At 57.9% G+C, this 24,286-nt stretch overlaps 1 protein-coding gene across 1 annotated transcript in view; it reads right to left on the bottom strand.

The window, feature by feature from the left end:
• SHANK3 (SH3 and multiple ankyrin repeat domains 3) overlaps nt 1-24,286 on the bottom strand; it is a 47,301-nt gene that overhangs the window by 10,918 nt on the left and 12,097 nt on the right. The window contains exons 11-20 of the mRNA XM_048217982.2: nt 21,113-21,315; nt 19,875-19,988; nt 14,634-14,709; nt 14,255-14,337; nt 13,621-13,745; nt 13,393-13,525; nt 12,371-12,451; nt 4,673-4,803; nt 3,989-4,073; nt 124-2,377 (exon numbers count right to left, since the gene is read on the bottom strand). Coding sequence (XP_048073939.1) covers nt 124-2,377; nt 3,989-4,073; nt 4,673-4,803; nt 12,371-12,451; nt 13,393-13,525; nt 13,621-13,745; nt 14,255-14,337; nt 14,634-14,709; nt 19,875-19,988; nt 21,113-21,315 — 3,285 coding nt within the window. The remainder of the gene's footprint in view (nt 1-123; nt 2,378-3,988; nt 4,074-4,672; nt 4,804-12,370; nt 12,452-13,392; nt 13,526-13,620; nt 13,746-14,254; nt 14,338-14,633; nt 14,710-19,874; nt 19,989-21,112; nt 21,316-24,286) is intronic.

The following is a 24,286-nucleotide window of genomic DNA, read 5'->3' as shown; positions in this document are numbered from 1 at the left end:
CAGGTGAAGGATGGGGTAGAACGGACCGGGAAGGGGAACAGAGGAAACCGTGGATGCACAAGAGGAAGAACACAGAGGGGCCACGGACATGGGACAGGACCCTCCCCACACTGCCCTGCTCACCGAGCTGCCGCGATGGGCGACTTCTTGGCAGGGTCCAGCAGACCGCCCAGGCCACCAGCCGGCTCTTCCCCCAAGGAGCGTGTGTCTTTGTTCAGCTGCTGCAGGCGGGAGCTGAGCTCACTGATCACAGTTGGTTTGTCATCTTCGGGCCCAGGGAGCCCCCGGCTCTCCATGGGGTCCCCCCACAGCTTGGACCTTCTCTGGAAGAGGTAGCGAGGGCGAGCAGGTCCGGCAGCGGAGGCCAACCCAGCAGAGGCGGCATGGTGCTGCTGGGCCATGAGCTCGCTGTCCGAGGACTGCTTCAGCAGCGGGTCCCTGAAGGTCACCGGCCCCTTCCCCAGCGGGGACTTGAGCTTGGGCTTGGGAGGCACTGGTGGCTTCTCGAGTAGAAAAGTGTGTCCATCGGCGAAGGAGGTGTGGGTGTCGGTGAGTTCCCCACTCTCCGAGCTCAGGGTGGACATGCTGGACACCGTGGAGATGGTGCTCGTGGTCTCCAGGTGGGGGTCGCTAGAGCTGCGTGTGTCAGCCTCCTCCACCCCTGAGTCGGCCGCAGACTCGGGGGCAGGGGGTGGCTCGCTGCTCGGCTTCCCTGAGGCCGGGCCTGGCACCGTGGTGGGCGAGGGACCTGGGCCAGGAAGTGGGGTGGCCAGCAGGACCCCATTGGCAAACTCTTCAGGAGGCGGCACCAGCCCAATGCGGGCCAGCTCCTCCCTGGTCTCCTCATCACTGGAGGACAGCTGGGCAGGCGGCAAGTTCACAGCAAATACCAGCTCTGGCTCCTCCTCGGAGCTGCCCTGGCCTGGCCCAGAGTCTGTTGGAGGGGTGCTGCCAGGGGGCTGAGCCCGGGGGCTAGCCAGGGGCTCTGCCACCACTGCTGACTGTGTGGGGGCCGGGGCCAGCTCTGGGGTGCCTGGACGCTCCTCTTCAGCCCCCAGCCCGCTGGGCTCCTGCCCATTGCTGGTGGCATGCACAACGATGAGGCCGGCTGGCCGCTGCAGGGATGTATCCAGGACGCTGAGGATCATGGACTTCTTGTCCTCCGGCGACTTACGCTCCTCCCGGGGTGCTTTCTCCGGCTCCCTGCGAGCAGGCACAGGAACCCAGGCGGGGCTCCTTGGGGAGAAGGCTGGGGAGGCCAGGGCCCCTCGCTCAGAGTCGCGGGCCTGTACATCCACAAACAGAGGCCCAGGGCGGTCAGCATCAGGACTGTGCACAGGCGTAGGGGACCGTGAGGGTGCCTGGGAGGCCAGAGCCCGCTCACGGGCAGCCAGGGCGAGGGCCAGGGGAGAGCTGGGATCCAGGGGTTTGCCGGTGAGTGGGTGGATGAAGGTGGAGCCTGAAGGCCCAAGGCTGGGGCCGCTGACCAATGGCTTCAGAGCAGAGACGGGGGAGGGCAGGAGCAGGTCACGGCCGGTGGTGGGGCCGGTCCCCAGAAGGCGCTCATCGATGGAGCGGGAGGGCTGCAGGGAGGGCAGGTCCGCGCTAGGAGGGCTGCCCTCGATGGCTCCCACCGACAGGAACACGGTGGAGCGGCGCCGCTCCTCCAGCCGCCGGTCCTTGGCCGGACCTGGGCCACCAAACGCGAGGCCGGGGCTGTCCGCAGGGCCGTAGTCAAGACTGCTCGGCCGAGGTCCGCGGTGCGTCGGGGAGGGCTCGCGGGCGAAACTGCCGCCGACTGGGCCGGGGCTGCCCACAGCCAGGGCTGCGCGCTCCTGAGCATCCTCCACCTGCAGCTGCTTCACCAGCGGGCTCTTGCGGCGCTGAGGCTTGGAAGGCGCAAAGATGCTGGCGCTGAAGGCGCCCAGGTTGGCATAGGGACTGTCGGGACCTGGTGGCCTCGGCCTACGCTTGGGACGCTCTGGTGGGGTGGCTGCGGGAGGGGGCCGGGGGGCGTCGCCCACCTCCGGCGCAGAATCCTGCAGGATGATCATGGACCGCGCACGCTTCTGCCGCTCGGGGTAGGGCAGCGGACCCAGGGGCACGCCGGAGTCATACAGGCCAGTGGCCCCGGCGCCCAGGCGCGCTTCCAGGCCGGGTTTGAAGCTGGAGCGCACTGTGTCGTAGGCGCGGCCTGGAGGGGGCGGCGGCGAGAAGGCGGGGGGCGGCCCGGAGTCAAAGTAGTAGGGAGCGGGTGGGGGTGGCGGCGCGGTCTGCGGCGGGGGCGGGATGCCACGGCCCTCGCGCACCGGATCTTGCATCGATGTACTCCTTGGGAAGCGTCCCTCCAGCAGGGACGCCAGCTTTTCATCCTCCCCTGCGGACAGAGGGGATCCAGTGAGACAAGGCCCTTGCGGACTCTAGCGCCCGCCTTCTGCAGAGGGCAGCCATGGTCCCAGACGCAAGGGTTGCGAAGACGCGCCCTTAGAAATTGGCGGGAAGCGCTAACCAGACTGGGAGGACGGAGTCAGGGAGGGCGTGGAGGCAGGGGTTGGAGAGCAAAAGAGAAGGCGCGGAGCTCAGAGCACGGAATCTGAGCAAGGCCCCTCAGTCTGGGCTCCTCTCCGGACACCCAGGCTCTGCACCCCAACCCCGGTGCTGGCTTGGGAGGGCTCTTGGGAAGACTTGGGGAAAGGAATTAGCTCAGATACAAGGCAGAGGAGGGCTCCACCAATGGACTGAGAAAGGACCCAAACTCTGACAGGTATACCCCGTCGGGGCCAAGACCTGCCCAAGCCCCCCCCCCCCCCCCCACTGAGAGGGCCCAAAGAAGGGTCCTCAGTCATGAAGACAGAAGTGCAGAGCAGACGCAGGTGGCTGGCACAGGGCTTCCATCCAAGACTGAGCAAGGCCACATCACAACAGTGGGACAAGCAGGCGTTGCTGGGAGTTCCTTGGTGGCAACCAGAGACGGGAGGAAGAGAGATGGCCAGACGCCTAGAGTGATGAGCAGTGGGTGGGGCTTGGGAGATGACCCAGTCAAGAGAGATGGCTAAATGTGGGGTGTGACTGCAGCGGTGAGGTATCATGAGGTCCCAAGGAGACAGGTGCAGAAGGCAAAGAAACTAAGGACACAGCCTTTAGAAGGATCCACATTAGGTGTGGTACGTGCAGGGGTTTTTTTGGGGGGGGCGCATTAAAGACTGAACAGGTACAGCCTGAGAACTGAGGGAAGAACCAAGAAATGTTGTCCTAAAGCCCTGGGGAGGTGAGTGTCACAAAGGAGGGAACAGAAAAATCAAATGCCAGTTAAGGTTAGAGAGGGACTGGTCATGTGTGCACTGGAAGGAATGCCCTGGAAACCACTGGTGACCCTGGTGGGAGCAATTTCCGTTTTGGGTATGGACAGAGCTAGCCTGACTCAGGCTGAGGAGAAGGCTGGGGAGAGGAGACAGCAAGTATAGGTGGCTTCTGGAGAAGACTGGCTGTGAAGGAGAAGGCAGACACAGAGCATACCTGGGACGGGGGGCAGGCAGGTTCAAGGGAAGGTAAGTCTAGGGTTAGAAACTTGACATATATTCACTCTACAGAGGGAGCAGCCAGAATGGGGGTAGAAGACCCAGGGACAGGGATGCTGGTGTCTATGGAAGGTACAGGAAGGTGGCACCAGTGGACAGGAGGGGGGCACGGACACTGGACGCGGAGCGCGGTGGATGGGGGTTGCAATCTGGGTAGGGAGCAGTGGATGGTGGAAGGAAGCCTCAAGGGTTTCTTTTGGCACAGTGTCTCTGGATTGGGGGAAGGACTGACCCCACATATGTCCACCAACAAGGAGATGCCTAGGCTGTGACCTAGGAGAGGCAGTTCTCAGACAGAAACTGGAAACTCCAGTTGAAGGGTTGGGAGAGAAAGGGTCCTCCAGCCCAACATCCACCCCAGCCCCAGCCCCATTCCTTCCGGCCCCATGCAGCCCCCAGCCCAGCCATACCTACAGACTTGGTCCGAGGAATCCCCTTCCGCAGGGAGCCGGGCAGCTTCTCTGGGCCTGGGAGGCCCTGGCGCTCAAACAAAGACTGTGGGAGTTGGGGGGTTATACGTAGGTTCTGGGGCACGGGGGCCCCCAGTTCTCCACCCAGGCCCAGCCATCCTCCTAAACCTGAGATCAAACACCCCATGCACTAATTCCAATGGTACTGGCACCGATGGGGCCTGACCCAGGACTCAGACCCAGGCCCTGAGGTCTCCAGGGAGCAGGGGCACAGCCAGTGGAGGCCTGGGCACAGAGTACTGGGTAGGGTTGATGTGGATGGGGCCCCGAAGATGCCAAGTGAGAGGAGTGGCAGGGGGACAGAGACACGCTGCACTGTACCCTCGTTAGGGCTCGGTGCTCTAAGTGGTCCTGGGTGTGGCTACGCAGGAGGTACTGAAACCCACAGCCAGAGGAGTGAACACAGCACTACGTTAAATGTGGCCATTCTGGGGCTAAGATTTCCCCACGTGTAAGAGGAGAAGCCACGGGGTCCTTCGCCCCCACCCTTGGAGATAGGGTCCAAATAATGGACTTCCACCCCAGAAAAATGCATACACACCCAGCAAGGGACATGGAACTCCGACCCCCATGCTCCCCCTGCCTCCCCACTCTCCGTACGCCCCAGCTGCTGGGATGACTTACACTGATCTCAGCTGGGGTGATCCTCCGACTTGTGGGCCGCTGTTTGACAGTGGCGGCTCTTGAGTCGGCGTCTGCGATGTCTGGCCTCAGTGTAGGCTCCGCGGCGGCTGCCAGGATCTCATCCAGTTTCTCTGCACAGCCAAGGGAGGCACCATCTCAACCACCCGGACCCTGACCCGGCTCCATCCCTGTGCAGCCCCACTGCAGAGTCCTCCCCGCAAGGCTGGTCCACCTGCTGCTGCTAGTGGAGCCACTGGACCCCGCCCACTCCCTGTCCCTTCCTCCAGACCCAAGACTGGGGAGACTGGGAGCCAAGCAACATGCAACCCATCTGAGTCCCACGGCCGTTCTGTCCTCAGGGGCTGGTCCAGGTCACCCCCTCGAGCCCCACTCCAGGAAAAGCCCAACTGACCATTAGGGAGAGGACCAGGGGAGACAGCACTGTTTGGAGCCCGGAGTCTTCCTGAATTTCCCTTTGCCCTCTCCCTCTTCTCCTCAGCACCTGCCATTTCTCTTCAGTCTGTGGCCCCTGCTGCACCAAAAGATAAGCTGCTCCTGGGGGCTGCAGCCCGAGGACAAACCCTGGTGTACAGCAGGTGCCCGTTAAAGATGCGAATAAGATGAGTAAACAGGACCCTTCTGAAACAGAACTCACAGTCCCAGGCTGAGGTCCTAAAAAAAACGGCCCTAATGCAGATTAGGAGGCCAAAGAACCTTCACCCCAGAAAAGCAGCCCCACCCTGGGTGGGAGGTGCCAAGAAAAGAAGAAGATATTGGGAGGGTTGATGCTGAAGGGGCGAGGAGGGAGGTAAGGAAGAGGGGCCGACAGAGACCAAGGCCCAAGAAGGGAGCAAGGCACCAGCAGGCCTCAGGCAGCATTCAAATCCATCATAAAGAAAAGCTATGTTTGCTTGTTTTTACTAAAGCTATTTAATGTTTTTAAAAGTGGTGTTTTTGGTTGTCAAAATGACTTGGAAATCTTGTTGAACACGTGTGTCTGGGAGCAAGCAGCTCTGCTTGGATGACTGGGGTGGTGCACTCAGGGCCAGCATGTGGGGTGCGGTAGGGGTTGAGGCCAGCTCCTGTGCCCACAGTGGCCCCACCTCACCCCACTCATCACTCAGGCTCTGAATCCCCAAGCCCCTAGAGGCTCTGCCCAGCCCAGAGGACTGTGTGTCTGGTCATGCTTGGCCTCTCATAAAATGCCCCCTGTCAGAGGACACGGTCAGCCCCAACACCTCCCACCAGCACCTCCTGCCTCTTCCACCCCCTCAGCAATTGGGGAAGTAAGTCCGCTCCTCCCAGCTGGTGGGCACCCAACCCAGACCAGACCCACACCACGTTCCCACTCTGTCCTGACTTAACCTCTCTGTGACTCAGTTTCCTTATCTGATCAAGTGAGCATAAAAACGGCAGCTGCTTCAGTGTCTGTTGCAAGAACTGGCAGGGACATAAGAAGGCCTGGTTCAGGGTTAGCACTGAAGACACACTGCTCCTCATCTCCCCAAAGAGCCTGTGGGCTCCCAGAATCTCCTGAGTGTCCAGCCTGGGCCCTGAATAATACAGGAGTTCAACAAAAGTTACAAGTCACCAGCAGAACCAGCTCCATCTACAGACTAGCTCGCAGGTCCTGTGCGTGGCTCCCCGCACCACTGGGAGGGCTCGTGAGAGAGGTCACCGTCTTTGTTTTTGGAACGAAGCAGATCATTTCCCTTTGGAAGCCGAAACCACCATCACCTCCCTTTGTTCAGTCCCTGGTGACTTCTGGTTAGAAGAGCTTGCCGTGACCCTTCTCTCATTCCTCAAAATCATACAAAGAAGATGCTGACAATGCCCTCATTTTACCAAGAAGAAACTGAAGGTCTGCGAGAGAAAGCGCTCCAGATCACAGATCCAGTAAGTAAGAGATCAGACTTAACAACCATGTTATCCAGAAACCGCAGACGTGAGCAGAGAAGAAACATTTCCACGGGGCACGCGCTCACCTGAGCTGTGGATTTTAGAAGCTGCATCTCTAGGTCCAGAAGAACTGAATCCCAGAAACCAGAGCAGTGTGTACATGAATGTTGTTGGACATGGGGAGGGGGTGCTGGGGCCAGGCAAGAATTATTTCCAAAAGGGAAAGAAGCAAGAATTCTGCAAACTATAAGCTGGTGAGGGGGACAACAATCCCCACCATTATTAGAAATGCATTCTGAAATAAATTACTTTAGATACTTAAAAAAGACAATGAAGCCCATTAGGAACCAGGTCTAGGGCACTGGGCCTCACATACACCAGCTCTCAAGATTCCATATGCGGTGGGGACACAGCTCGGGGTGCAGCTGCTTAAACAATCAGAGCCCAAGCAGGAATGAGGGGCCGCGAGGACGATGAACTGCCCATCACTTCCCCTACAACTGGAAGAAGTACACAGACCACAGCATAGCACCCTGGGAGCCCTGCTAATGAGCTAAGGGACAGAACCAAAATATTCCAGGAATAGCTTGTATGCCTGCCTCATAGGGTGAAGAAAAGGGTCCCTAGAGAACACCTAGTTTTAATACCTCAAAAGACACTGGGGAAAGCACCTAACCTGGGACTGGGGCAAGGAGCAACAGGAGAGCTCCGAAGGTAAGACTGTAGGCCATAATGAAGAGCCAGGGCCCCGACAGTCGGGGCCAGCGCATCCCTGGCACAGCGAAGGCCCTGTGGATCCCAGAATAAGGGATGGGTGGGCCCCAGGCACACAGACGAAAGAGTGAACACACCTGCCTGGGGCCACAAAGCCACCTCAGGCTTCCATCAGGCTCTGACTCCTATTTAGCCAAAAGAGTCCCCTCTCCACTCGAGAGAGAGGGAAGAGGCTGGCAGAGGCCAGGCCCTGAGATCTCACCAGAGGCTGGACCTCAGACTCTGCCCCCACATGGAGGCGGCATCCCTTACAGCAAGGCTAGACACACAGAACGTAAAGGAAGGAGCCTCCAAGGGTACAGGTGAGGCCTGAAGGGAGCAGCAGGGGGTGGTGAAGTCAACAGCCTGGGCTATGTTGGGCAGAGGAGCTCGGAGCTCCCTCCCCAGTGCTGTGGGGCCCAGACCCCTGCTCTGAAGGGACAATCACCAGCACCGGGCCTGACCCCACAACAGGTTAGCCCAGAAATGGGACCCACACACCAGGCACAAGAAGCCCCCAGGAAACAGGCAGAAAGGAGCAACATGGGCCAGAGCTGAGCACCCAGTGCTCCCGCCCCCACTGGCCCAGCCACCATGCTCCCTGAGGAGACCCACAGCTGAGCCCTCTGAACCCTTCCCCTACCCAGCTGCAGGACATGCACATGCTACGCCCTCCACTGGAGACCCTCCCAGCGCTGCCTCACCGGCTGCCTCTGTGGCCCTCACACCCCACTCCACCCCAACTCACCTGAGCCCCCAAAGCCAATGGCTGTGCCTATCACACCCCCACAGAGCCACAGCCCTGGGAACTCCCCATCCATCCTTCCCCAGCTCCCTCTACTGTGCCCACACCAGATTCCCAGGGAGAAGGCCAACAGGAAGGTACAGCCCAGGCTTCTAGACCACCATGACTTGCAATGGAATCTCCTCACATATCAGCACTTCCCTAGACAGGGATCAGGTAAAGCTGGGGGCCTGGGGAACCAGCAGATGACTCACCCCCTTTCCTTCTCCGAATGGAGGCTTGCAATCAAGAAACAGAGCAAAGGGGGTAAGAGGCAGGCTTCATCCCTTGGCATCCGGGCCCCCTTCCCATCCCCATTTCCCCATCTTTCCCACTTACCACCCCTCCCAACAACCAGGACCTCCCAGATCCCCTACCGCCCCTGGCGTGGCAAATGTGCCCAAACGCCAAGTTGATACACGGCTTGAAACTCAAGGTGGAAAAAACCACAAGCAGGCACATACGCTTGTGTGCACGCATATCCGAGCACGTGCACGCACACACACGCGCATAAAGGGGTTCATGCACACACATCTGGAGATGTCCACACACGACCAAATCATACTTGGTTCAATCAATTGTTTGTTCAGAAATGAAGGCACCCCACACACACAAAAAAAACAAGTTCAGAGGCTACTAATAGCTTCAGCGGTCACCCCTGAGTATTCTGTGCACGGTGTTTCCAACAAAGGGCAGGTCAGTGTGTTCGCCAGACCACGGCCATTCAGGGACCAGACACTGGCACGGCACCTGCCCCGACATTCTCATCACAAAAGAAAAAGGGACCCCAAAGTTCCAGACTTCTCATGGGAAAGCCAAAGAACAGGAGGGGCTCAGAGCCACCAAGGCCCTCCCTGGTCTGAGTTTCCACCAATCTCTGCAGCCCCAGCACATTACTGGTCCAAGCAGATGAACATGTGGTGACCACAAGGAGCCCCCCATGCTGAAGGGCACTAGGAGTGTCCCACCCTTCCTCCTCCTCCCACCACCTGACTCAGGAGGAGGGCTCCTATCCTAACCTGTACAGCTCAATCCCATTTCTGCCAACCACCTCAGGCCTTCGTTTTCTGGACATCCCTCTACTCACACCACCCCCCACCAGGACGCTCTTTACCTCCTCTCCCTCCTGCAGGACCTGGCTTCTCCCAGACACCCACCGAGCAGCAAGCCACCGTCTGGGCGTGAGCCCCCACCCTTGCCACCTGCTTTTTCTGTGGGCTCACACCTGCCTTTCTTTCCATATGTTCAGGTCATCTTCTCAATGGACTACAGCATCCTAACAGGCTCTATCACTTCTCAACAATGTGACAGAGAATTGGCATGTTTATGCTGCCGATAAACCCATAGGTCTAATTTCTATCTTATAAAAGCACAAACACTGGATCGTGGGATGATCCCTTAGGTGCTTGGGGAAGCCCTGATGCTGGCCTGGCTCCCTCAAACCTAGAGAAAGTCAGCCAGTGGTCTGACTTCCCAGGACAGCTATCCCCTGGAGGCAGTAGTGTCTTCTCCTTCTCTGAATGCAGCTATATAAAGAGTCTGGGTCCCGCTTCAACAAAAGCTATGACCCCTCCTCCCTCAGCAGTATGGATGGAGACTCTGTGCTAAGCTGTCCCTTTGTCCTCCCCCAGATTCTGTTAGGGTAAAAACTGGTGGAAACAATACTGGCCTGAGGCAGCAAGAGTGAGCCCCTCTAGAAGACAAGGGTGTGCAGAACAACCCTGTCACACAGCAGCAGGAGTACCCCAGATGAGTGCAGAGAGGAAGGAGGCTCTACTATTCACTGGTTTCTTCAGACAGAAGCATCCCAGAAAGCAGAAGGCAATTCTGTTTCCACAGGGCTCAGTCCCCTGATCCCTGGATGTCCATGCACCTCTTCGTGCAGAACTAGGAGGATCCCTTCTGATCATGTACCTGAACATGGCTATGTTGACAGCCTCTGGAAGGAACTCCTGGGACCCACCCACTACAGCCTTGGTCTACTGTCTAGCCAGACCCAGCTGCCTACTGGTACTGGTTTATTGATCAGTCTGGATTTTAATCAGTGTGACAGATCAGCTCCCCATGACTAGTCTTGGACCCTTGTGACCCTGGGGCTTCTCTGCCTCACTCTTCAATGAGCAGGTTTAGTGGGGTATAGAATTCTAGGTGGAAAAGCATTTTGATTCAAGACTTTTATTTTTCCATTGTCTTCTAGCGTCTACTACTGCTGATGAGAAGTCTGCTGTCGGTCTAACCATGGTTTCTTTTTCTAAGTCATCCAGCTTCTTTGGTAGTTAAGATTTTTCTTTTGTCTATGGTGTCATGAAGTTTTAGTATGACAGGTCTAGATGTAGATTTGTTTTTATTTCCTTGCTTGGAACTTATACTTCTTCAAAATGGAATTTCATGTCCTTGTTCAATTTCAGAAAATTCTTAGCCACTTACTCTTCAAATATTGCCTCTTCCCCAATCAGTTCATTCTTTCCCTCTGGAGCTTTCATTAGACTGGGATTTTCTCACTTGTCCTCCATTATCTCTTATCTGCTCTTTAATAGTTCGCATCTCCCTATCTTTCTGAGCTGCATTTTAGGGTAATTTCCTCAGAATTATCTTCTAATTCACTGTTTCTTTCTTCAACTGAGTCTAGTATATTGTTTATCCCAGTCATGGATTTTTTTAATCTCAGTGACTATACTTTCTGTTTCAGTAACAGTTCTTTAGGGATCCTTTTTAAAAATCTGCATATTCCTTTGGGCGGGGGCAGGAGGAGAACTGTCCTTTATGGGATGTCATAAAGGGCTGTCCTTTATGAGTTCTGTTACTTCCTTAAACTTTGTATTTAAACACCTCATTTCGTGTCTTTCTTATTCTTCTACGATTTCCAGCTCTTTTGATGCTAATGCCAGTCCCTGGGCTTGGTTCTACTTTTCCCACTTCCCATGGGTCCACAGCCACATCTCTTGGCTTTGTGGAAGCATCAGAGCCCTAACCCCTGCCCTTAGGGTCTATATACTGTCCTGAGCCCTCCTGGACTATGGAAGCATTATCAACTTCCTCTCACTTCCTTAACTGATTTTATTAACTTTATTCTTGAGACCTGGGAAATTCCTCTTCCTTTATTTTGAGTTGGCTATCTATTTTTGACTTTTACTTTATTCAGAGTATTTATGGGGAAGAAAAGTATGACCATGTCAGCTTGGTCTATCTTGGTGGCTGTCCTCCTCCTCCTACCCTGCAGTCAAGAGTACCTGTTTGGAAGGGGGGTAGCTCAACCTGTGGCCAGGACAAGGTCAAGAATCACCCTATTAGTAAGGTCAGCAATAATTTGGGGGGACAAATAAGTGTTCTTTCTATGGCTGGGGAAGAACAAAGCCTGAAGCCAGGGTTGAGGGCCAGTCTAGAACCAGGATCAGGGCCTTTCCTGTGGCCAGGACTAGGTCAGAACTCAGCCTAGGACCAGAGTGAGCATTCCTTTCATGGCTAGAGCCATAGTAAAGTCTGGGACTAGAACTGGGTTTGAATTACAGGAAGATAGAGCATGTTAGCTGTCATGTATATCAGGACGTGCCCATTGTTAACTGCCACATATGTCAGGACATGGTCGTGTATATCTGGACATGCCCGTGATGAGGCTATTAATGGTCACATATATCAAGGCATGCCCACAATGAGGCTATTAGGGGCCATCCTGGGATCATGCCCACAACATGCTCCACCAAAGCCCTGACACACTCTTATTTGCCTCTTGTAGCTCACGAGGGCCTATCCCATCATCATACTAGCGATGTTCACACAGCCCTGTCAGGTCAGCAGCTCACTGTAACCCCTGCTTAACTGATGAGTGAACAGGTGCTAAGGAGGCAAAACTAAGCACAAAGATAACACAACTAGTGCCAGCAGAGCCGGGCAGAGCCCAGGCCCCCTGACTCCTGCTCGTTCCTCATTTGGGTGAAATGAAGGAGCGAAGTCAAACTGGAGGCGTGCAGAGCCAGAGGCAGCAGGCACACATGCATGCAAACACACTGGAAGGCCAGGTCCTGCTCCCTGACCATCAGTCCTGGTTGGTTCACTGTCCATCTCTAGCCCTCAGGCCATCCACGTGTCATCCCCCTCCTCGCCACTTCGGCACCCACCCGTTTACCTTTGACCCTCTTACCAGACCTCCATACGTTTGTCTGGCTGTCCTTCCTCCCTTCTATCTCTGCCTGGCTTTGGTCCCAGCTCACACTGCCTGGCTTCCCACCTGGGCTGTGTGCCCACCGTCCACCCCTGCTGCTCACCAAGTTCCTCAAGTTCAGCCGTCATGGACTTGGAGCGCAGGGTCAGCGTGGTGCTGGGGGCCCTCTTGGGGGGCGGCGGGGCTGCAAAGAAGAGGGAGGCCTTGGACCTCCTGTCTAGCAGCAGGCAGCGCGGCGTGGCCAGGTGCAGGTGCCACTTGCGCTCCACCGCCTGGATCTCCTCGTACTCCCGTGAGGATGAGTCGCACTGCGCCAGGATCTTGTTCAGGCTGCGGCTAGATGCAAACTTCTTCATGGCGCTGGGGGCTCAGGGGGTGCTGAGGGCCCGGTGGGGCCAGGGTTGTTGGGGCCTCAGGAGGTAGGTGGTCAAGGGCCCCAGTGGGGGTCACAGTGCTGGCCAGCTCCTGCCTGAGTGCCCACCCAGTAGGCTCCGAGGGCTGAGCCAGGGGGCACCAGAGCCATGAGGTGGGGGCTGGGAGGGGTCTCCCGGCAGGCGGAGCTCCCGCTGCTCCAGGGCTCCCCCCAGGCCCTGGAGGCCACTGCCCCTCAGGGGACCGGGGTGTGGCTGGCCGAGCCAGGACCTGGGCTGGGCCGGCCCAAGCTGGCAAAGCCTCCTGGGCCCGGGCTGTGCCGCGACGTCGCGGGGAGAAGACGCTTTTCCTCTTCCCTCAGGTGCCGCCTCCCCCTTCCCTCCGACAATAAGCGGCGGCAGCGTCAACCTCACAGTTGCTATGGCAACCCCGGCCTCCAGGCAGCTGCTGGCAGTGTCGGGAAGGAGGGCTCTTCCACGCCAGGGGCTGGGGGGACGCCGGGAAGGAGGGGGTGGGGATCTGAGGAGGGGCAACCTGGGGTCAGGGGTCAGAGGCTGGGGGCCAGGGTTGGCAGTCTAACATCGGGAAGGTACCCAGGCCATGAATGTGGCCATTTCACCTGGTTTAGGCACCTGACGTCAACAGTCTGGGGTCAGGGGGTGGGGAGCGGGGTGGGGGCCTGGGGTCAAAGGTCTAAGGTCAGGAGTCAGAGGGGGACGTCTGAGGACGGAGGTCTGAAGCCTGGCCCCTCACCTCTGCGCCGAGCCCCATCTTCTTCCGGCTTCCTCGTCACAGATACAACCTTCATGACGAGCCGGTTCCCGCCCTGGCGGATCAGAGCCACCACCTGCTTGTGCCCGACCTTCACCACGTTCACCCCGTTCACCTGGGACAGAGAGGCGGGCGGGGGGCGTTCCAAGTGTGTCCTCCTCAGGACTCAGAGGGCAGCACCCCACCTGGCTGCACAGGTACCGGCCTCACCTCGATGAGGAAGTCTCCGGTGCGCAGCCCCGCCCTCCAGGCCACACCCTCCACGTCCACCGACTCAAGGTACTGGAGCGCGGGGAAGGCGGGCGTGGGCGTGAACTCCTCGATGGGGGTCTCTGCTGCAGGGGAGCGCAGTTAGGAAGGGGCTCCACCAGCGTGGTCCAGGTGCAAACAGTGCCGCACCGCCACCTCCCCCAAGTGTTCACCATGCTGAACCAGGGACAGTCGAGGCAGGGTGTCCTGGGGCCGCCGCCGGTAGAAACCCGCCCTCAGGCCCGCCCGGGGGGGACTCCCATTCCATGAGACGCGCTCCAGCAGGGATCTTGGAAAGCAACAGGGCCAAGACACTACTGCCTTGTACTGAGACGTTCCAAACCAGGATCTAGCCGGAGCAGAGGGGCAAGGCAGAGTGGGGCCAGAAAAAGAGAGGGTCAGGGGCAAGGCAGGGGCCAAACTAGCAGGGAGAGAGGGAGTGGGGGAGGCAGGGCCAAGGGACTGGGCAGGGGTGAGGTAGGAAGGGGAGCAGCGAGGAGGGGCAGAGACAAGAAACACCCCAAGCGGGGCGCAGCCCCTGCCAGCCTGACACCCCAGCCCCCCACACACTCACGGGGCGCCTACTCTTCATTACCTTTGGCTCCACGGAGCACAAAACCGAAGCCCTCGTGGTCCCGTTTCTGCAGGACAGCCACCTTGTCGTCAATGACATAATCACTGGTGGAGGAAAGCAGGGAGGGATGAGGAGAGCCCCGTCAGAGAGAGAGCACAGCTGGCCAGGCTGACCCCATGTGTGCCCCAAACAGGATCCCACAGTCACAGCCCACCCCAGAAAGTTGCCCTTGGACTGACGCGGGAAGGCAGAAGACAGCGGTGGGCTGGGTAGCACCTCCCCTCCTCTGACCTCTTCGTCCCCAGGCCTCCTCGACCAGCTCTGTCCTCCCTCCATATCTGACGTCCCATCCGCATGCACGCCTACCCTTGCCCACCTGCCCACCCGCCCCCACCTGTACCTGTGTGAAGTGAGGCTGTCATAGGAGCCCACTGTGTAGTGGCGGAAAAGGCGCTTCGTCCGGTCCTCCCGGGTTTCTGAGGGGAGTTTAGGAGCTGATGGAGGGCCACATCCTCCAACTGGCCTGAACTGCCCCTCAGCCATGCTGCTTACCAGCTTCTGCCCACACACATAGCCCTGGCCTGGCTGTGCCCACATGGAAGTGGGGGCCCAAAGGTCCATAGGTAAGCAGGCTGAGGGGACCATGCTGGAAATCCTGGCCTCTGGGGGTCGGGGTCCATAATGGGGAGGAGCTTCAGCTCATCTCTCCTGAATGGCTGCACACAGCAGACGGGGCAAGACCAGGGCCATCTTAAGAGTCAGCAAGCCCCGAAGCTAAGAGCAAAGCAGGCGTGTACGTGTGTGGGCATTCGTGTGTCACCTGGAGTCACATGTAAGTGCTGTGTTGATACAGGCGTGTCAGGCTGTAGACCATATACACTGGCATGAAGTGTCACCGGGCCCTCACTGAAACTCTTCCAAGGAGCCCACGCACTCTCAACGTCCCAGGGTCCCTTCCTCCGGAGCCTGCCTCTGAGTGGGCAGGAGGTCCGGGTGTGGGGCTGGGTCCCCTTCCCTGACATCACTGCATCCCACAAGAGCCTTGCCCCCATTTGTACTCTTGATCTCAAAGTCCCTCGCAGCTGTCGCAGGGCTGGCCAGCTGTGCCCCTACTGCCCCACCCACGGCCTCACTGACGTCCTGTAAGCCTGCAGGTTCCAGTCCACACCTGCAGCCACAACCCTCACCCCCCGCTCTGGGCTTTCTTCCCCAGCAACCTGTAGGTAAGAATCTCCTGACCCTCCTGGCTTCCAGCTTTCCAGGACCTTGGAAGGGCCCCAAGACAGCTCCACCACACCTCACATTACATCCACAGCTCCTCTCTCGTTCCCTATCATTCTAGCACTTCTCAAAATTAACTCATTCATTCAACAAGTATTTAGAGGGCGCCTACTGTGTACCAAGCGCTGTTTGTCTTAGGCCCTGAGAATACAGTGAAGAACAGAACAAAGCCTCTAGCCTGTGGAGTTGACCACCTATTTGAAGAGAGAGGACAGAAAGACAGGAAACAGGTATGTGCGTGACGTGTCAAATGCTGGCAAATGTTAGGGGAGAAGCAAGCAGGACAGGGGTGCAGAGAAGGTCTGCAGTTCTACAGTGGTCACAGGAAGGCTCGTCAGGAAGGGACAGTGGAGGAGAGGCACGCAACGTTAGGGAGCAGTCCGAGGACTCTGTGGGTGCAAGGCTTCCTGGCAGCAGGCACACACAGGGCAAAGCCCACATAGCAGGATTGGCTTGGGATGTCAAGGGACAGCAAGCAGCCTATGCAGCTGGAGCTGAGAGAGTGAGAGAGAGGAAATGAGATCAGAGAGGGAACCTAGGATTGATTGTGAGGTCCTCCTGGGTAAGGACCACGTCTCATGTACTTCTATGATCCCAGCACCTAGTACAGTGCCTGGCACATAACAGACCCTCTAAATGCTAACTGGAAGGACAGATGGGTGGACAACTGGCTGAGTAGATGGGTGGACGGATAGACGGATGGAACGAGATATAGGTAGAAGAACAGATCAGATCAAAAGTAAATAGATATAGAAGTGGATGGAGGGAAAGAGAACGGGCTGGGAGGGTAAGGATGGATCAAACGATAGTAGATGGGTAAATGGATGGATAGGTGGGCTGGGGGGGTTGACAGAGAGGGGACAGCTGGATTGGTAGATTGATGAATGTATTGATCAATAGAGGGTTAGATGGTTGGCTAGGTGGGTAGATGGAAAGAGGGGAGGGCTGGGGGGTTGACAGAAGAGTAGATGAATGGCAAGAAAGGTGAGTAAGTCAAGGGATAGATGGGTACAAACGTAGACGGAGCAGTGGCTGGATGGAAAGAAAGAATTCCTATTAGTATCAGAAGACACAGGTGTTAGGAAAAGTACTGGTCCTGCTTTTTAGGGTCCTGCCACTAATATGACTCTCAGTAAGTCAACAGACCCCTTTAAGCCTCCCCTTGTAGAACAGGAGAATTCTCCTTGGAGGGTCCTCTAGGTGGTGATGGCCTGTAATTATCACCCGAACCTCCCAGTAGCTCCTCTGCTCCCTTCTCTTCTCTTCCCACACATTGCCTGTCGTGCACCTGCACCCACCATCCTGCCGTTCCCAAGGCCAGAGCAGGCCAGGCCTCGTCAGTGCTGGCGGGGGGGGCGGGGGGCATCAGACCCCTTCTTGCCTCTGTCACACCCTTCTCCATACTGACCCAACTCCTAAATGTTCATAGCACCTGCCTGCGAATGACCCCCTCAAACTCACAGTTCATTAGCCTGCAGTTTTTAGATTTAGTCAAATTATATTTATTACATAACACAAATTCATTTTCCAGTTTTATTAATCAGACACATAGAAGCCAGCTGAAGTGAAAACACACAGCATGACCCCCCAGTACTGGAAAGACAGGGAAAGAGGGAAGGAGGGGGAGGAGGCAAGGAGGAAGAGGAAGGGGAAAGGGGAGGAGCTGGCCAGAGCTTTCCAGGTGTCCTACAGATCCTTCTATGCGCACAGGACTTCCCCTCACTTCTCAGCACTCTGCCTGCAACTGCCCCTCTTACCCCTTCTGCTCCGGACAGGTGCCTGGGAGGTACGCTCTCTGATGACCCTGGGCATCAGCCTGGCCCATACATGCTGACACAGTGTCCCCTTTTCGGTCCCTAAGTCCTTCTCTGTCCCCACTCCAGTCTCAGAAACAGATCTTTCTTTGGATCTGGGCCTGTTAGAAGCGGGTTCCCACTCCTGGGCTGCCCTCTGGCCCCTGGCAGAACTCAGCCCCTGGGTCCCAGATCAGAGACTATATAACCAGAGCAGCTAGTGGCTGGGTCTTTAGCTGAGGACAGAAATGACTCCTAGCCCTTGCCAGCAGGCAGCCCCCGCAGGCCTCTCTCCATCTGCCCATCCATGAAAGCATTCCATCTACCCAGATACCTTCTGACGCTCTTCCAGGTGACAAACCCCACAGCCACCCTGGTCTAGCAGCCCTGCAATTGCCCCAAGGCCTATAGCTCCTTCTCCGGGTTACTCCTGCACTCTCCCATCTCCAGAACTTCAGCCCACCCCAGCCCTCTCCACCTCCTCACTCTTTCCTGCCTGGGCCTTTGCCCCAACCCTAAATGACATGCACAATCAAGACAGCATCCCCCAGTCTCCTGCAGCACTGCCATAGCTGCAAAGCTCCACCACCAGGTCCCACGGCCATCTGACCGGCATCACGCTCCCCACCCCAGCCCTGCCACTTCTCCATGCACACACACAGAGCACCTGAAGTGTGGTGGTTACAGCACAGACCCTGCAGCCCACTGCCCACGTCACACATGAGACTGCCCTCCTAGAGATGAACTAACAACTGCCCGCACCTCCTAGACCCGCTGGGACGAGTCAGAGAATGCTCCTATGTAAAAGTGCTGAAAACTATGCCAGACATCCTGACGCAGCTAGGGGCATGCTAGATGCCAGCACGTGTGGATCTAGAACAGCAGGCCATGTGCCAGCAAACAGGCTCTGCCCCATCCCATCAGCTGACCACCTAGCCGACTCCCAGCTGTCCTACAAGGCTGCTCTCCGACTCCTTCCGGCCAACCCAGGGGGCTCCCCTGTGCTCCCACCCGTTACAAGAACACACCAACACCCCTGCTGTAACTATTGTGCACACCTGCTCCTCTCTGGGCAGAGAGCCGCCTCTGTGATCTCGCTCCTAACACAGGGCCCAGCACACATCAAACGCATAATCGAGATTTGCTGTTCTCAAATCCCAGCTCCCTTCCCGGCTTCAAACTCAGCTTCTGGATCCACACAATTCTCAAACCGGAGACTTCACTGCCCTCCCATGGATCAGCACAGGACCCGGTCCCTACTCAACAAGTCCAGAGGCCCCTTCTTCCCCACCCTCCTCCGTGAAGTTGGTACCAGGATCCAAACCTCTGAAATCATTCCCCACCTGGACACACTGCCCCACCTACCCTCCAGAGGCAGAAAACGGGGTTGGCGTCCCTTCCGTGCTCCCAGCCACCAGGAGAGCCGCCAGGGCAAGACAGGGAATGCTTGAGTAAAGGAGTAAACACAGCTGCTCAGGAGCAGGTCAGCAGCCGCACTCCTGCCTCCGTGGGCCCCGGTCACGTTCCACATAGGGCAGAGGTCCAGGCCACACAGGGGTTGGCTCCCCTTGGGAACCCCTCAACCCAGGGCAGTGGAGCACAGCAACACTGGGCCCAAGCCCTCCGTGAGCAGAGAGAGGGACGCGTGCACCCTTGGTCTAGACGCACCGCTGGCAACTACCACTGGTCACCACTCAGGAGGGGGCTCCCTTGTGACACCAGTTCTCCAAGGCAGAAATAACACTCATAGGTCTGGGGGCCTCCTAGGACCCCTGAGTCCTCACTGCAAGGGTATACCCCAGACACACAGCCAGCCCTGGCCTGAGAGCCACAAAAGGAGCAGCCACTGCTTTCTACTGGCAGGACCACCTCAGATCCCAATACCCAGAGGGATCCTTTCTGGAGGCCCAGGCAGTCAGCAAGGTCTGACTAAAGCTGCCCCCAGGCTTAGAAACTGTAACCTTTGCCTTCACATCCTCCCTCCAGGCTAAGGATGCAGCCATCCCCCACCTGCTGCCCTCAGACCATCCTGGCCCCAAGGCACTCACGACAGCCCCTCTGGGCCCAACTGGCCTCATTTCCTCTTGGCTAGTCCAGGCCTCCCTGCACTGCCCACTTGGACAATCTGTCCACTTTGGAAAGACGCCTCTTTTCTCATCCTGACCTCTTTACTTGTCTGCCAGCCACAAAGGAATCTCGCACTCCAAACACCCAGGATTTCTGTGGGGACTATGTGTGTGTTGGGGGGTGTGGGTTATGGTCACTGGGAGTCACATGTGGGATCACAGAGAGATGTGGGGTCACACAATCATACTGTGTGTCCTAGGAGCAGGTCCCATGTGTCTCTAAGGCTGTGAAACGCCCCCACGTGCTCACAAGTACGTCCAGGGTGTGTGCACGCTGTGTCCATCACGTCCACAAGTTTCTGTCCACTTTGAACGTGTGTTTGAGTTTACTCTAGTCTCTTCTCTGTGAATATCCACGGATTCAGCTCCAGGCAAAACCAAAGGGGAGCAGGAAGGGGCAGTGCCCCTCGGGAGCTGCTCGGGGGATGTGGGGTCACTCACCGTGCCGTGTGTCATACTGTCTCATCTGCACCTCTTCCACGCAGTCGGCCGGGAACCAGCCCGTGCGGCCTTTCACGGTCCCCTCCCAGAAACCGCCCTCCCCAATGCTGAGCACTGGAGGGACAGAAGCCAGACAGCTGTCAGGGTGCAGCCGGATACCCAGGAGCCCACCCCACCCACCACCACCTCAGGCTCAAGTGCTGCCCACCACCCCCCTCCTTCAGCCTTTCTCTCCTTCTCTCCCCTTTTCTTCCTTCATCCTCCTGGCTTTTTCCCTGGGAAGATTTTGGGATCCACACAGCAGACAGAAATGAACAGATGGACACAGCACAGGATAGGCATGTGGAGGACAGAAAGACACACAGATGGACACACTCGAGGGGGGACAACAGGCAGAGGCAGGGGCCACAAGCCTGCTCCTGCCCTCCCAGTTGACCCCTCTCCTCCCACCTCTTGAACCAACCCCATCCTTGTTCTGTTGTCCACCCCAGGAGTCGCTGCCGAAAGCTCAGGGTCATTGTGCTGTGGCCAAGAGGTCAGGCCACATGATGGGCCAAAGGAAGGCTGACCTCACAGCTGTCTCCTTCTCAGGCTCCCATGGACGTAGGGCACCCATGAGGATAGGACCCCAATAATGACAGAGGCCCCTATAATGAGAGGAGCTTGTCATGGCAAAGGATCCCCCCAAAACACAGAAAGCGTCAGGGATAGAAACCTTCATAATACACAGACACCCACATAATTGTCGCAGATATCCTCCACAATGGGACAGGGTCCCCACATATTAGGAGGATTTCCAATGAATAAGTCCCAGAAGTGACACAGGAATCCCATAATTGGAGGAAGGTCCCTGATGGGATAGGGTCCTTCAAATACACAGAACCCCAATGACACCAACCTCCATCATGACACAGAAACACCCCCATGATGAGAGGAACCTCTATGGTGACAACAGGGAACCCACAGTGGCAGAGGATCGAGAGGGACCCACATGACAGGACCCCCGTAAAGACAGGCACCCCTCCTTGACACAGAGCCCTTCACGGTGACACAAGGAATCCCCAGTGGCAGATGCATCCCATAATGACCACAGCGTCTCAGAGTTCCAGAGATACCCCCAATGACAGAGACCCGGAAAATAGCATCAGCCCTTCCACGATCACGGAGGACCCCAATCGTACACCCGGGAGTGGTGCCCCCCGCGCGCCCCGCGACCCCGCCCCCCGCGCCCCCCTCACCCTTCACGGCCTCGCCGCGGTGCAGCGGGATCTCGCCCTCGCCCTGCGGGCTGTGCGCCTTCACGGCGATGAACTTGCGGCCGGGGACGGCGCTGTAAAGTTTCCGCTTCGGGCCCCGGGGCGGCGGCGCGGGGGGCGCGGGGGGCGCCGGGCCGGGGCCGGGCGCGGGGCCGGGGCCGCCGGGGCCGCCGGGCCCGCTCGGGCTGTAGACGAACACGTAGGTGACGGACGCGATGCCAGGGGGCAGCGGGCACGCGAAGCCGGCGCCCGGGGCCTCCATGGCGCGCGGCCCGGCCCCGCCGCCGGCCTCACCGCAGCCGCCGCCGCAGCGCCCGCCGCCCGCCGCCCGCCGCCGCCCGCCCGCCCGCCGGGGGCCCGGCCCGGGGCCGCTCCATGGGCCGCGCCGCCGCGCCCGGCCCGCTCCCGCCAGCGCACGAGCCGCGCCCGCTCAGGGCTCCGGGGCCGCGGGGCTGCGCTCCCGGGCGCGCCGGGCTCGCTCCATGCCGCGGCCGCTCCTCGCGCCCCGCCTCCTCCGCGGCCGGGCTCCTCCCTCTGCGGGCGGCGGCGGCGGCCGGCCCTCCTTCCTCTCCTCCAGCGGCCACCTCACCGCGGCCCCACCGCGGGAAAGGCCACCGGGCGAGGGGCACTGCCGCGCACGGAGGGCGGAGGAGAGGTCGGACTGAGGAGGGCGGGGAACGCGGTCAGCAGAGCCAGGTGGGAGCTGGGGAGGGACTGGGGGGGGCGGCTCCGCGGCCAGGAGGGCTCCCCCAGCGGTCCGCCCCCACCTCCCTGCTCAGGCCTTGGCCTTCTCCTCCACCTGGCCACTGCCATGTGCTGGGCGCCCAAATCCTCCTCCAGACCTGTGTCTTCTCCTCCTCGACACCTGTCTCTGATGCCCATGCCCACTCCGTGCTGACCACCTTCCCCGGACGGCTCCCCGACCTGGGCACCGAGCCTGAGGCTCAGAGGTCCTTCACCTTGGCGCTGCTGTAAAGCCTGCACTGGCTCCCTAGTACCTAGGCAGCCCAGGTCCCCATTCTCAGGCAACAGCCAGGCTCTCGGATGTGAGAACTAGCTACACTCCAGCCGCATGGTTGGGCATCTTCCTTTTCCTCCTCTGGGCTATTCATGATGCCGTCCACAACACTTCAACTATTCTAACCCTACTCATCTGTCCAGTTATTAAGTTACTGTCTCTCAGCTACGACCCCATTTTTCTCTGCCCTGCTCTGTGATGCTGGGGATACTCTGCCACACATTGCGGGGAGCTAGGGGGCTTCATGCCAGGCTCTGCCAACAGGGGGCGCTGGGGGGGTGCAGACTGGGCCTCCCTCCACACATTCCTCCCAAAACACCCCCTTGCCCCGCCTGCCCCCGCAGCTCAAATGCCACCCTCTCTCCTTTAACCAAAAGGACTCTCCTCCCCTGAGGTCTTCTCCCTCCATGGTGCACCAAACTTCCTCAGTACCCTCCTGGCCACTCACAAGGAGCTTCCCTTACCTGAATCACTGCCCATCTAACTGCCTCTTACTCCTGGGCCCCAGGGGTCAGTGTCCTGAGACCTTTAGGACTCCCTGCTATTATCTCCCACCACATCTGGCACTCTAAGCACTGACTAAATGTTTGTAGAAAAATAGTAATAACCCTGCTGTCCCACACACAGCAGGTCTTAGTTCTATGTTTGCCAAAAGAATAAATGAATATACAAAAAGTAAATGAAAACAGGGTACCTACAGGCTTTTGTTTCTGCAAAACTGAAACATCCCAAAGTTTATTCTTTTAGCCACTGGCTGTCCTACCCTTAAGAAATCCATGGGACATGCAAAAGCTTCAGGGGAGAACTGAGGTGATTTGGAGGAAGACAGACAGCCTTGGAGTCTGGGCAGAGACACGGAGAGAGAGGAGACATCACAGATTACAGCTGCACAAGTGGGGACAAAGGCAAAGGAAGAAGTTGCTTTATAAGCTCCTGCTGCACCCCAAGCCCTCTGCTGAACACTCAGGCTTAGAAAATTTGGGAACCAGGTCTACCTGGGGCCCAATTATGCTGCTTCCTAGCTCTGTGACTTTAGACAAGTCACCTACCCCATCTGAGCATCAGGACCCTCATCTGTAAAACAGTGTTAATAGAGCACAGCCTCATGTATGGCCAAGGTTAAGAGAAACGATACACATATGCTGCTCGGCCCAGCTGTCATCTTCAAAACAAAATGCTGTTTATGTAACTCATTCAACAATGTCTCCTGAGCACCTTCTGTATGACTGGCTCTGGCAGGAAGACAGCTCCTGCCCTCAAAGTGCCAGGAGGAGAGGTGCCTTAAGCAGCAGTGGCTGGACTGTGCTGTGGGCCAGGGGATCTCAGTAGGGACCCCTCACCTGCCCAGGTTCTGGAAGGCTTCCGAAGGAAACAACTGTGTGAAATTACCCCTACCTGACTGATGAGAAACCCAGGCACAGAGTGATTAGCTGACCTGTCCAAGGCCACAGTCAGCAGGCGCCAGGTCTGCACTGGACCCCAACTATCTATCTACAGAGCCAGTGCCCACCTTCCTACTCCCCACTGTCCAGCCCATTGAGGCCAGTGGTGCTTTAGCCCAGGCTTCCACCTCTTAAGTTCTGGGGATGCCAAGTCCCTCCCATGTCCCCGGTTCTCAGGGTCCCAGTGCTAATGGTACGGGGTCTTGTGGTCCAACAGGGCTGGAGAGGTGGGGGAAAGACAAAGACTTCCCCTTGGAGACAGGGCTAGGGGTCACCTATAGGTTTCAAGCCCTCATGGAGATGAAGCTCCATTCCCTAACCCTTACCACACACCACCCAGCCCTGCCTCATCTCAGCCTTTACCCTCCTTCTAGCACTGCAAGAACCTTTGTAAAGCACAGAGCTGGCCAAACCCTCTCCTTCAACATCCTCCCTGAGATCGCCTCAGGACAGGTCCAGCTCCAACCAGATCAGTATGGGGGAGCCTGCTCCAGCCAACAAGGCCTCACTTTCTTCCCTTTCCCATCCAGGAAGGCCTGTATGGGGGGCCTGGCAGTCCCCCACCCCAAGCCTCAGCCCATCACTGTAGAGGTGCCAGGCACCACTAGGTCTCTCCCTGCCTCTCCATGCTGGCTCCTCCTGCTGGGTCCCAACACCCCACCCACCCAGACCCTGCCAGGGCCTCCCAGACCCCTC

This window comes from Ursus arctos, unplaced genomic scaffold, assembly GCF_023065955.2.
Source record: "Ursus arctos isolate Adak ecotype North America unplaced genomic scaffold, UrsArc2.0 scaffold_82, whole genome shotgun sequence".
Classification (NCBI taxonomy): Eukaryota; Metazoa; Chordata; class Mammalia; order Carnivora; family Ursidae; genus Ursus; species Ursus arctos.
Note: the sequence above shows the minus strand (reverse complement) of the source record. Positions and strands in the feature narration are given on the sequence as shown.